Consider the following 12,890-nt stretch of genomic DNA (forward strand, 5'->3'; position numbering starts at 1 on the left):
ACTTCCCATCGGCACACAGCGACGTCTGCGCAGAACCGTCTATAGCCGAGGACTCTCTTGGCTGAGTGGCACCTTTGTTTTTTTTTTTCTCTCTGGTCTCTCGTATGCAAATTCATAGCAACGGTTTTGAGACGCCACGGATCTATTTTCACCTCCGACAGTGACCCTTATTAAGACCAAGTGTGTCTACGGACAACTCAGGAGTGGGTCTGATTTTCATTCCGAGGTTCTAACTGATTATTACAGGAAGGCTCATCCCACAGGTGTGTGTGTGTGTGTGTGTGTGTGTGTGTGTGTGTGAATGAGCTTGGGAGGGCACCGGGGCCACACAGCCTACGCTGGGTCCTTTAAAAACATCTGCTGCATCCTTACTCCGGGCACAAAAACAACATCTTTAAAAAAATAAAACTGATTTAAAAGGCCTTTATTTCACAGGGAGGAGGAGTAAAGAGATAAAGGCTACGAGATGGTGAATCATGTTTGTATTTTCACTTGGTCGTTTCATCCTTTATGTGCCGCAAGAGCAAAAAAACAAAACAAAACAAACAAAAAAAACCCCAAAAAACCAAAAAACTGTGACTTTTTTTTTTTTTTTTTAAATACGCTAGGAACCTTGGTGCTCTTGATCCCAGACTGTTTATGTTTGGAAAACGAAGACAATATTTTAGAAAATATATTGCTCCTAGCCCAAGTTCATTTGATGAAACTATTGTGTATAAAGCAGTTAATTATATACATAAATAACATAAAAATAATTATCATAAATTAAAAAGTCGAATAAATCTCCCACTGTGAAGTCAGCTGCCAGATGGCGGACGGGAGGGTGACTGAGCTGGGTCTGGAGACCCTCTCGCGAAGGGCGCGTGCGAAGCGTCTCCGTGGTTCTGAAGGCAAGCGTTGCCCTCCCCTCAGAATCCTGCGACTCGGAATAAAGTGAAGTGCTGAGAAACTTTGCATTTTGCAGAACTAATCGTCCTTAGCTTCACTTCCCTCCCTGCCTGTTTATCCACCACTGACTCCTCGTCTTTCTTTCTTCAGCGCGGATCTCCCGAGTAACCCAGGACGCGTGACAAAGAGTGATCGAGGCCAGAGTAAGGCAAACGTTATCACTGCAAGGTGGACGGCGCTACCAGGAGAGGAAACGCCGTGCCTCGGTTTCCCTGTCTGAGCAGCAGGTGGCGGGAGCCCGGCCCCCACCTCTGACAGGCGTGCAGGTGCGTGAAAGCGCGTGTCCCGGGGACACAGACGTGGCTCTTGCTTGGCACGTTCGTTCACGAAGGCCATTCACGCTTCTCCTCGCGAACTAACCTCTTCTGCTTTCATTGCTGCCTGGCAGGCGGCGGCAGGGTCTCCGTTATTTCAGAAAAACCTGTAGTTTTTCCACCGTGAAGAGCCAAGCTCGGTCAACACTTTTTTTTTTTTATACAACATTGGTCTTGAGACACATCAACCTTTGGAATTCAGTTGAAACAGAAAGAAATCGTGAATTTCTTCCCTGTTCTTCGGTGGGTTTGGCTGAGCCTCGGCGGTAATAAATATATTTGGCTGGCAGAGGGTCCCGAGACAGCTCTGCGGGAGCTGCCAGGAGGGACAGCCTGAGGCCGACGGGTCGCACACAGTGGCGTGTCCCTTGCGCTCGGGCAGCCGTGTGCAGAGCTGCGCCCGACGGACCGTCATTCCTACAGTGCAAACGACTTTAGCATGTTAAAAATCAACAGGACGTGGCCACGACAGTCTTGAATACATAATACAGTAAAAAAAAAAAAAAAAAAAAAAAAAGAAGAGAAAAGGAAAAAAAAAAGGAAACTGATACAAAAAATCGATCCTTGTGTTATGTTACAAAGAGGTCTCGGAGGCCCGAGTCAGGGACCCCTGGGACCCCCCCCCCACCCCTGCACCGGGGCTGATGGAGGCTGAAGGGTCATCTGCGGCCACAGGACGCCTTCTCACACGTCTTCGGCCCAAAGTCGTGGAACGCATTTGACTCGACTCAAACTTCCGAGAAGAAAATAAACGTGACTTTAACTTCTAACCACTCACTCGCCAAGAACACGCAGAAGAGAGGAGAACGTGGAGTTTCCTCGCGGTGTGCCGCCCCGTGGGAATCCTGGCTGTTTCCGCGCAGTCGCTACGCCCTGAAGGAAGCAGGCGAGTCGTCGACGTGCCTCCGGACAGAGCACTCGCCCGTCTGCTCCCGCTTGTCCCGCGTCCCCACGCCCCGAGACCCCCCAGACCGAGTTCTGCTGGGGTTGGCGGGGGCGGGGGGGTGGCCGGGCGCAGGCCGAGCGGCTCACCGGTGCGGCCACCTGCCGGGGGTGACTCGAGGCAGGCCGACAGACGACTGGCGGGGGATTCGGAGAGAATTCTGCAAAGCTAAGTCAACCTTACTTACGCTGCAATAACAATTTTTCTTTTTCCTCTGTTTGGTATCCAGCAAACAAATCTCAAAAATAAAAAAGCACAGCCGCCTGCAGGTCTCCCTCTGAGCTCTGGGCCCCGCGCCTCAGTAGCTGTACATCTGCTGCTGCTGCTCGGCCTGCACCTGCGGCGGGGGCGCCTGGGGCGGGGGCGCCTGCGGCTGGGGCGGCGGCAGGACGTCCGTCTGGGGCACCGCCCGCCACGTGAGCGGGTGCTGGTCCCCGAGCTGGCTCCCCAGGGGCGTGATCGAGTTGACCAGGGTGGTCAGGTTGATGAAGTGGGCCACGGACTGCGGGTTCGAGGCTTCCGGCTGCGGGTGGATCTGGATGTCGTTCTGGCGGTTGTGCAACATGGCCGAGCCGCTGACGGTGTCAAAGGTCACGGTCAGGATGGAGTTGTCCAGCTGCAGCTGGCGTTCCGGGGTGGTCAGGTGGCCGACGGCCACGGGCTGGAGGTTGGTGAACTGAGTCCCGGCTGCGGTGGTGATAGGGGTCACGGTGATGTTGGTCAGGCCCACGGAGCTCGACGGAGTGGTCACATTTGGGTCGCCCAGGGTCACGACCACCTGCAAGAGTCACACACAGCGTAAGACGTTACTAGTCTGCAAAGCGGCCCACGGCCGAACCCCCGGGGCAGCTTCGGACAGTCATCGAGCTGAGCTGCGGAGACACCTGGCCCCGCCTCGCCCGAAGGAAGAGAGGCAAACGCCTTTCGGTGAAGGATTAAACCAAGTGACTTCTGTCCCCAGGAAAATAATTTTAGTGAAAAAGAGCAATAAGATGCAGGGTTCCCCCGGCTAGAAAAAGACAAAGTACCAGTGAGGACGACAGAGGTGTGCTCCTCTCACACGCCTTCCTGCTGGCAAACAAAAACCCTAACTCTGAAGCTAAAAAGAACCCCCGGGGCACCTGGGTGGCTCAGTGGTTCAGCGTCTGCCTTCGGCTCAGGGCATGACCTCAGGGTCCTGGGATCGAGTCCCCCATCGGGCTCCCTGCAGGGAGCCTGCTTCTCCCTCTGCCTGTGTCTCTGCTTCTCTCTCTATGTCTCTTGTGGATAAATAAATAAAATCTTAAAAAAATAAATAAAAATTAAAAAAAAATAATAAAAAGAGCAAGCCCCAAATCTGGGGCACCAGGAGTGAGGAAACACAAAATCAGCAGAGGAAACACAAACCTCCACGGAGAGGAATGCAGCCAAATAAATGCAGAAATGTCTGCTGTTATGCTTCACGTCTAAACCCCAGTGAGGTTCGTGAGCCTCAAAACCAAATGACGATGCCGAGCCAACTGGAATCTTCCGTTAAAAGCGGCACATGGGCTGGCCACGTGCATCCCTGCCTCCGCCGACCCTCCCGGGACCTTACAGGGGGAGGCAGGTGCACCGGGCCCACTTCCACGATAAAGGGATGCACTTGGGCCATTTTTAACGTCCCAGTAACGACCCGATTCCCAAGCAGGTGGGGGCGGCTGGCCCTCACGTCTGCAACGGCCAAGCTGCTGCTCAGTGACACGTCCAAGGTCCAAGCTAGGAAGTGCACAGTGACTGGGCTTATGGGAGAAATGCCTCCGTGTGCCGCCTGCCACCGCCGGGGCCCAGGCCAGCATGGGCGTGTTCCCAGGGGCACACGCAGGGTCCCCGCGCCCCGGAGCCGGCAGGGAGGGACAACCTGCTGGATGCTCTGCACCGCAGAGTCGGTTTCGTCCCCCACGCCGGACAGCACGGGCTCCTTCTCCGAGTACTCGCTGAACGGGGCCTCCTCGGGCACCGGGGCTCCCGCCGCCTCTGCCTCTGGCTTCTGCTTCCTCTTGTGGGCCCTCCTGGCAGCTTTCACGTGCTTCCCCTCGGCCAGGTCCTCCTGCTCCAGGCTCAGCTCAGGCTGTGGGAACAGAAGTTTCGGCAACATCTGGGTCACCGGGCTGTGTCCCCATGGTGGCCACGGTGGGGGGGGGGGTCCCCGGCAGGGTCCCCAGACACGCCCCCAGGAAGCCAAGTGACCCTGGCGTGTCTGCTCGCTTGTGCTTCCAGGGACTGGGGCATGTTCTTGTTGGTTTCACTTTCTTTTAAAAAGCGAAGGGAAATTACGCGTAAGTCGTGTTTTTTAAATCACGGCTCCAAGCGCTGTTTCAGATATAGAGGTGTGACCGTGGTTTTAGAGTGATCGATATAGCGTGGCACGTTCCGCGTACAATAAAACGCCATTTTTATGAAGGCGTTGGCTTAAAGTTTCTTTAAAAAACTAAGTTCATGTGATCAAATTATTTTAGTTACAACAGTCTCATGCCAAGCTCTTACGGAAGCCATCTGGGACAGCTAGTTTTACGTGTCAGCGTGGCTGGACTACGGTGCCCACGTGTCTGGTTGCCCAGCAAAGACGCTGCAGAGGTATTTTTTGGATGAGATTAACATATCAGTGGACTCCAAGCGGAGCAGATCAGCCTCCATAATGTGGGTGGGCCTCATCCAATCAGTCGAGGGCCGTAGAGGAGAGCCCGAGGTCCCTGAGGAAGGGGAATTCTGGTTCCCGACAGCCTTTGAACTCAAGCTGCAACATCAACTCTCCCCGGGGCCTCCCGCCTTCCAGCCCCCACCGGAAGGTTTAGGATTACCAGCTGCCACCATCACGTAAACCAACTCCTAAAAATAAATCTAATTTTCTCTCTACGCAGAACACGCGCACAACCCTACTGACTGTGTTTCTCTAGAGAACTTGAATGTACCATCTGTTCTCCAAAATGAGACACGTCAGTATTCAGAAAACGGAGGTTCTAGAAATGTTTGTTACAGAGACTAGGAGATATCCCAAGAGGCCTTGGGAGAGAAAATCAACCGAAAAACCCGAGTGAGATGCCCACGGAACGCCAGGTAGAGTCGGGGGCCTGCCCAACGGCTCCGTGCAACACCTGAGCCGCCCCGCCCCAGCCCGTGGGCCTGCTCCGTGCCTACCTGGACGATGCCTATGGAGGAGGCATCGATGGTGGTGGTCTCCGGGAGGTGGTCCAGGTCATCGATCCTCACGGCCAGGACCTGCGGGCGAGTGCAGGTGTAGGTCGGGGATGCTCCGCGGCCACCGACTCCTGTCATCCCTCACCGGCATCCTCGTATCCCCGACCTGGCTCTCCCTTCCCTCATCCCATCGTCCAACCGTGTTTCACGTTTCCGTGATGCACAGGGGCGGGAGGGGGTGCTCCTGTCTGTGTCACCTCACACCCACTTCCGCCCAAGGGCGCAGACTCTGTTTTCTGCCTCTTTGCCCCTATACGACAGCGCTTTCAATAGTAGGGTTTTCTGTGAATCTTCTGTTATTTCAAACCGCGAGCAGAGCAGGATCAGACACAGAACAGTAAACCTATCCAACGAGGAATCACCAAAAATGACACGTTTCTACCTTAAACACTACTTTTTAACTCGACACAGACACAAGATCTTCACTCGTCGATTCTGTGATGAGGGGACCCCACCCCCGCCTTCCCTCCAAGGGGCCGCGCTGCGGACCCTCACACCGTCACTGGCTCCCCCGGGGCCGCCGTCGGTCCACCGTTCAGGGGTGTCCTGTCCCTGATTGTCATCCACGAGCCAGCTCACTAGCCACTGTGGTGACGTGCGGGATTAAATCGTATGTGGGGACAGCGCAGCATGAGTGCGGAGAGAACGCTGCCCCCGGGAAGGTGAGTTCTGAACAGGAACGGGCGCGGGGGGGCTACGTAAGCTCAGGGAACCATCGAAGTCCGTCTTAAGGGTTCTTCACCCAGACAGCTCTGCAAGCGTCTCTCCCCAACTACAGAAAACAGAAGCGGGAGACGGACACTCCACACGGCAGAGGTGGTTACGCAAGACAGACCGCAGGGACTTGAGTTCAAAGACCAGGGCCGGCCCTTCTCTGGAAGGACGGCAACAGAGGTGCCCGTGCGTGGGTACGTGAACGCAAACACCGACGGCGGCTCTGAGGACCAGGGGGACTCGCGTCGGCACTGCCCATAGACCTGCACAGGGATGCTCGCAGAGGACTTGGAGGGAAAGCAGCGGGTGCCACTGATGTGAGCTCGACCACTGTCACCGGCGCCTCACCTCCACCTCCATCGTCACTGTGACAACCACAACCACTACCATCACCACCCCTCCCCTCCTCCACCACCACCACCTCCATCACCACCACCATTACCACCACTACCTCCTCTACCACCACCACCACCTCCACCATCATCATCACCTCCATCACTACCACCACCACCACCACCACAAACACAACCTCCACCATCACCACCTCCACCATCACCACCTCCACCATCATCACCACCACTACCACCACCTCCTCCACCACCACCATCATCACTACCACCACCATCACTCCCATCACTACCACCACCTCCTCCTCCTCCACCACCACCACCACCTCCATCACTACCAACACCACCACCACCTCCTCCTCCACCACCAGCACCATCACCACCACCACCACCATTACCATCACCACCTCCACCATCATCACCACCTCCATCACCACCACCTCCTCCTCCACCACCACCACCACCTCCTCCACCACCACCACCATCACTCCTATCACTACCACCACCTCCTCCTCCTCCACCACCATCACCATCACTACCTCCATCATCACCACCACCTCCTCCTCCACCACTACCACCACCACCACCACCTCCTCCACTACCACCATCACTCCTATCAGTACCACCACCTCCACCCCTGCCTCCTCCTGTCACACGCACACTCATACAACCAGGCCTCAGTGGCAGCATGAACAACCACAGCAGAGCCCACCCAAGTATCCTTCCCACCCCTCCGTTTGCCACCTTCTCTGCTGTCCAGGGTCACCTCCACGACATCTAATACGTTCCTTGTAACTACTGTATCTCTTGTCTACCTCCTATTCCCCCCACCCTGGACTGTGAAGTCCAGGAGGGTGAGACGCGTCCCGTATGGCTGGCTCCCCAGGGCTCACCACCAGCAGGAGCTTAGCCTGTGTGTGTCTGAACGACACAGGATGAAACAAGGGTGAACGATCCAAAGGAACGGTCCCAGGAGAAGAGACTGAAGCCTCAAGAAACAGGAGCTGAGAGCTAAAGAGCCCCCGCCACGCTCCCTCTACCCCTTGTCCGAGAGCCTCCCCCTTCCAGCACGCTCACTCTGCCCCGCGTGGGATTCGGCGAGACTGCGTGCTTTCTGGGTTTTAACCTTGTACGTCTCCTGTCCACGCGAAAGCTCCGTCCTTCGAGCCTTCCCACGGAAGCGCTGTCGGCCTTCGTAGCTGCTGCCGACAGTAGCACCGCTCACATGCTCCCAGGCTGCCCCCTGCTACCCACTGCACCTGCACAAGTCCTGAGCGGGGTGCTTCTTCCCAGGCAGATCCACGTTTTCCTTTGCGACCTCTTGCACTGATTTTACACTTACAAAGTCTTCCCCCAAAGTGAGCTGAGAGCTACCAACCTGCATTTTCTCCTACTTTTGTTCCTCACTTTGCCTCCCTGTAAGGCACGAGAATTATTTAAGGCCCCAGACCCTCTCCGGAACGTGCAGCCAGGTGGGCCGGGTGGGCAGCGCTCAAAGGAGCCTCGGCCCCCAGCCCCCGGGAGGCCCACGGCTCTGCACCCTGCCTCGGGAAGAGCGGAGGGAGGGGCCAGGGTTGCACTTGCCTTGCTGGGATTCCGGTGAGCACATAACCTATAACCTCAGCAGAGTATGCTTGAGGCCCTCGGTTCACTAGTGCACTCACTCGTGCATTCACTGGGCGCCTCCCAGGGGCAGGGGGAGTGTCAGGCACGCAGGCCTCTAGGAGTTGTGGGCCTGCAGGGGGGGCTCCAGGAGCCAGGGAGGTGGGGGGGGCGCAGGCCCGCCCCAGGCTCACCTCCGGGTGCTTGCGCCGCATGTGTCTGCTCATGGAGGCCCGGGTGGACACCTTGGTCCCACACAGCTGGCAGCTCTGGGCCTCCACCTTGTCGTGGGTGAGCTGCACGTGCTTCTGCAGCATGTACTCGGTGACGTACTTCTTGTCGCACACGGAGCACGTCCACTGCTTGCCCACTTCTCGCACATAAGGAGGGAGGGGAGACAAGCCCGAGTCACGAGCGGGGTCACCTCACGGCTCATGGGGCAGGCGAGGGACGTCGGTCAGGTCAGGAGGGGACAGGCAGTGAGGCTGAGACGAGCAGGACAGCAGCCCTCTCCCTCCCGGAGCGTGGAGTGAGACGCTGCTCGGGCATTTGGAAATCGCGGAGTGGGTATTTGCAAGTCTGGGTGGGCTGATCTTTAAGGGGCGAGGGGCCACCGTGGAGGGAGGGCGCACCAACACTCTGAAAAAGCCTGCGCCACCGGGTAGGTGGACAGGACAGCCGTCCCAGCCCTGCACACCTGGTGCACACCTGCCCCCTCACCTCCCCGCCCCGCACACCGCCCCACTGCGGCCCCCGCCGCCCTGCTGCCCTGCCGGCCAATCCCACCCCCGCCGCCGCCCCACCCCCGCCGCCCCACTTACCTGTGTGGATGAGCTTGTGGGTCTCCATCGTGTTCCTCTCGCTGAAGGTCTTCCCGCACAGCTCACACATGAAATCTTTAATCCCTGCAGGAAGAGGGCGCGACCCTCAGCGGCTCCAGGGGGCTCTAACCTGACCCCCTGGCCGAGGGTCTCTGCGTGTGTGTGTGTGTGTGTGTGTGTGTGTGTGTGTGCGCGCGTGCGCGCAGAGTCTGCGGGGAAGGGGGCCGGCCAGCAGACCACAGACAGCAATCATTTGCTCTCACAACAACCGGGGAGTCAGTCGGTGGCTGAGTGAGCGCCTCCTGGGCGGTGGGGGTGGCGAGGCCACTGTGGGGCAGGGACGCTGAGCAACGGGCAGATCTTGCTGGATGCCCGGACAGTGAGCCACGTGGGAACCTGGGTCCTGCATGTGTGGGCAGCCGCGCGTGTGACGTGTGCTGGCAGGGAGGGGCGGTCTCTGAGAGACGGGGCCGCTTCCCCAGCCCCCGAGAACCCTGCCCAGGTGACTTTCCGGAGCTACAGAAAGTGGGAAGCCACGAGGCAGCGCCCTCTGCCCGCCTGGCCTCCGGGGCCGCGCTCTCACCCGTGTGCCGCTTGTAGTGCTTGAGCATGTTGACCTTCTGCGCGAACTTGCGGTGGCACTCCTTGCACTCGTACTCCTTGATGCCCTTGTGCAGCTTCATGTGGTGGCGCAGCGCGTGCTTCGTCTTCATGCCTGCCCACGGAGGCGCGGGGTGAGCTGGCCTGCTGCACCCTGTGCCCGCACCCACAGGGGCAGGTGTCCCAGACCCCATGGTGCCCGCCTTCAGGACCCCCAGTGTCTGCACTTAGGACCCCTCATGGTGCCCGCACCTGATACCCCACGGTGCCTGCCTCCAGGACCCCCAGTGTCTGCACTTAGGACCCCTCACGGTGCCCGCACCCCTAGATACCCCCATGATGCCCGCCTTCAGGACCCCCAGTATCTGTACCTAGGACCCCTCACGGTCCCCACACCTGATACCCCACAGTGCCTGCCTCCAGGACCTCCAGTGTCTGCACTTAGGACCCCTCACAGTGCCCACACCCCTAGATACCCCTATGATGCCCGCCTCCAGGACCCCAGTGTCTGTGCCTAGGATCCCTCATAGTGCCTGTATCCCCATTATCCCTAAAGTGCCCATTTCTCTGACCTGCAATAGTGTCTGCCCCACCCTGGGCCAGGACCCCCCCTACAATGCCCACACTCCCCATCCTATACCTGGACCCCTCACAGTGCCCACTGGATCCCCCCACTGCGGTCGTGACCTGGACCCTTGGGTGGGCACTGGTCTTACTGGGTGTAGAATAAGAGAAGGGGGAGGTCAGGGTGGGGGTGAACCTCCTAGAGGACGCCCCTCCACTAGTGGCGAGATGGGCCCTTAGCCCTCAGAGGCCCTCAGGGATTTACGGTCCCTGTCTGCACAGCTCTTGTTTTCAGGGGCCTGCCCAGACCTGAGGGTCACTGCTCCGACCTGCTGAGGGATGGGCCAGCCTGCCCGCGGGCTCCTGTGGATCTAGGAGGGGTGGATGCGGAGCCCTGTGGGCATTGGATGCTGTCTGCGGTGGGGGGTCCTGGTATGGGGTGTGAGTCAGTGGTGGGAGGTCCTGGTACAGGGTGTGAATCCGTGGTGGGGGTCCTGGTACAGGGTGTGAGTCAGAGGTGGGGGGTCCTGCACGGGGTGTGAGTCACCGGGGGGGGGGGTGTCCTGGTACAGGGCACCCACTAGGTGGGCAGGGCTGCGTGGGAAGGGCCAGCGGGGCCACGGAGGCCGTGGACAAGGGGCTGTGCTGAGCAGGTGGGTGGTGGCTCGCAAGCATGAGGCTGACTGTGTCCAAGCCTGCTGGCCATGACTGAGCCAGCCAGTGGCAAGTGACAGGTCACTGCTAACTGACCACCACACAGAAAATGGCCTGGAGGAGCTACAGAGCGGGGCAGAGGCAGACCACTGCTAGTACTGCCCTGGGTAGCGGCACTGAAAGGGTTGCCATGCCTGAGCAGAGCCCCCACTGGGTCACCTGGGAAACTCCCCATCCTGCTAATGCAGGGGTGAGCCTCAGCCAGCTCTGGCCACTATGAAACCCAGCCTGGCTGACCCGGGCCTGCATGAACCCCAGGCCTGGCTGACCTGGGCCTGCAGGAACCCCAGGCCTGGCTGACTCCGGTCTACAGGAACCCCAGGTCTAGCTATGCTGTGAGAAGCCATGAGGACAGGCCGGCCTGGGCCAGCAGAGGCACCAGGAGTCTATGAAGTGATGGGCCCCTGAAAAGGCTTCCCAGGCTATAGGGTGGGAAGACACGGGTGGGCTAGTGCTGACTTCAGAACGGTGTTTTCCCCTTAAAAAAATATTTTTAACTTTTTGATTTTAAAAAAATCCCCCAAGCTCAGTGAAAAAGAGTTTCGCCTGAGGAGGGCGCTCGCAGTCCTGCCCGGCCAGGTCACACGGACACCCAGGGACGCTGCTGAGCGCGTTGGGTCACGCAGAGCGGCCCCTCCACTGTGCGGTCACCCGTCTGTGCTGCCATTTGATGCTCGCCTCCACATCTGGCCCGGCCCGTGCAAACCGACCACCACGGGGCTCTGAGCGGCAAGTACACCCACAGCAGGTAGGTGTCCGTTACCAGACACCTGCCAGGCCAGCGCCTGCCACGGGACCAGCTCTGCTGCAGGTGCCAGACGCTGGGCTGTGAGCGGAGCCAGGTCCCCGCTCTCAGGGAGAGGGCCAAGCAAAGGCCACGTGCCGCGTGGGAAAGGGAGGAGGAAAAGCAGGATGAAGCAGGGACAGAACAGAGAGGACGGAAGTGGCCCAGAAGCTGGTCCATCACATGGGATGAAAGGGGATCCCCTCAGGGGACGCATCTGAAAAGTGATCCGAAGAAGCGTGGAAGGGGCCTAGCGCTACTTGGGGGGGGATCAGCATTTCTGGTGGAGGGAACAGCCAGCACAAGGGCCCTGAGGCCAACGGAAACAGTCGCTCAGTGTTTCAAGCTGCTCTCCGCGTTACCTGTAAGCTGCCAGTAGATCTTTGTGCCAAAATCAAACAAGATACATTTCTAAGTGCAGCTACCAGCGCCCAACAGCTCACCCCCACCCGACTCCCACTCAGAGTCCGCGGGTGTGCCTGCGGCTGCCCTTCGCCAGCACCGGCTGCTCCCCCAGGCTGTGCCGGGCACAGTGGCACCCGGGACGAGAACCAATCCTTGTTCTGTCCCACACCAGGCACTTCTCTCCCACTCGCGTCTAAAGTCAACCGACTCTATGCGCACGGTTCACAGAAGGAAAATGGACAGAAGGAAAGACATGACAAAGGTCACCTCCCCATTCTGACCTCCCGTCGCAGCCCACGTCAGTGACAATCCGTGCGTCTCTTTCCGTTTGAAAGAAGATGTGCAAACAGCTTTGACATAAACGTGACTGGGGCACCTGGGGGGGAGGCTCAGCAGTCGAGCGTCGGCCTTCAGCTCAGGACATGACCCCCCGGGGTCCCGGGATCGAGTCCCGCATTGGGCTCCCTGCAGGGAGCCTGCTTCTCCCTCTGCCTGTGTCTCTGCCTCTCTCTCTCACTCTGGGTCTCTCATGAATAAATAAAGTCCTTACGGGATCCCTGGGTGGCGCAGCGGTTTGGCGCCTGCCTTTGGCCCAGGGCGCGATCCTGGAGACCCGGGATCGAATCCCACATCGGGCTCCCGGTGCATGGAGCCTGCTTCTCCCTCTGCCTGTGTCTCTGCCTCTCTCTCTCTCTGTGACTATCATAAATAAATAAATAAATAAATAAATAAATAAATAAATAAATAAATATTAAAAAAAATAAAGTCCTTATGAATAATAATAATCATGATAATAAAAATAAAATAAATAAATACGACCTCCACACAGTGGAAATTTTAAGCCTCTCTCTATTGGGACTTGGATTCATTCTGCATCACATTCGCAACTTACTCTGGGGCCAGCTGCTATCTGCTTAA

At 57.9% G+C, this 12,890-nt stretch overlaps 1 protein-coding gene across 2 annotated transcripts in view; it reads right to left on the reverse strand.

Moving 5' to 3' along the window:
* Nucleotides 1–407: 407 nt before the first annotated feature.
* Nucleotides 408–12,890, reverse strand: part of PRDM15 (PR/SET domain 15) — a 63,993-nt gene continuing 51,510 nt past the window's right edge. For both annotated transcript variants that reach the window (XM_055313726.1, XM_055313725.1), the window contains exons 19-24: nucleotides 9,489–9,620; nucleotides 8,906–8,989; nucleotides 8,279–8,454; nucleotides 5,362–5,442; nucleotides 4,085–4,294; nucleotides 408–2,983 (exon numbers count right to left, since the gene is read on the reverse strand). In XM_055313726.1, coding sequence (XP_055169701.1) covers nucleotides 2,504–2,983; nucleotides 4,085–4,294; nucleotides 5,362–5,442; nucleotides 8,279–8,454; nucleotides 8,906–8,989; nucleotides 9,489–9,620 — 1,163 coding nt within the window. In that variant the 3' untranslated portion in view covers nucleotides 408–2,503. The remainder of the gene's footprint in view (nucleotides 2,984–4,084; nucleotides 4,295–5,361; nucleotides 5,443–8,278; nucleotides 8,455–8,905; nucleotides 8,990–9,488; nucleotides 9,621–12,890) is intronic.

Source organism: Nyctereutes procyonoides, unplaced genomic scaffold (genome assembly GCF_905146905.1).
Source record: "Nyctereutes procyonoides isolate TBG_1078 unplaced genomic scaffold, NYPRO_anot_genome, whole genome shotgun sequence".
Lineage (NCBI taxonomy): Eukaryota > Metazoa > Chordata > Mammalia > Carnivora > Canidae > Nyctereutes > Nyctereutes procyonoides.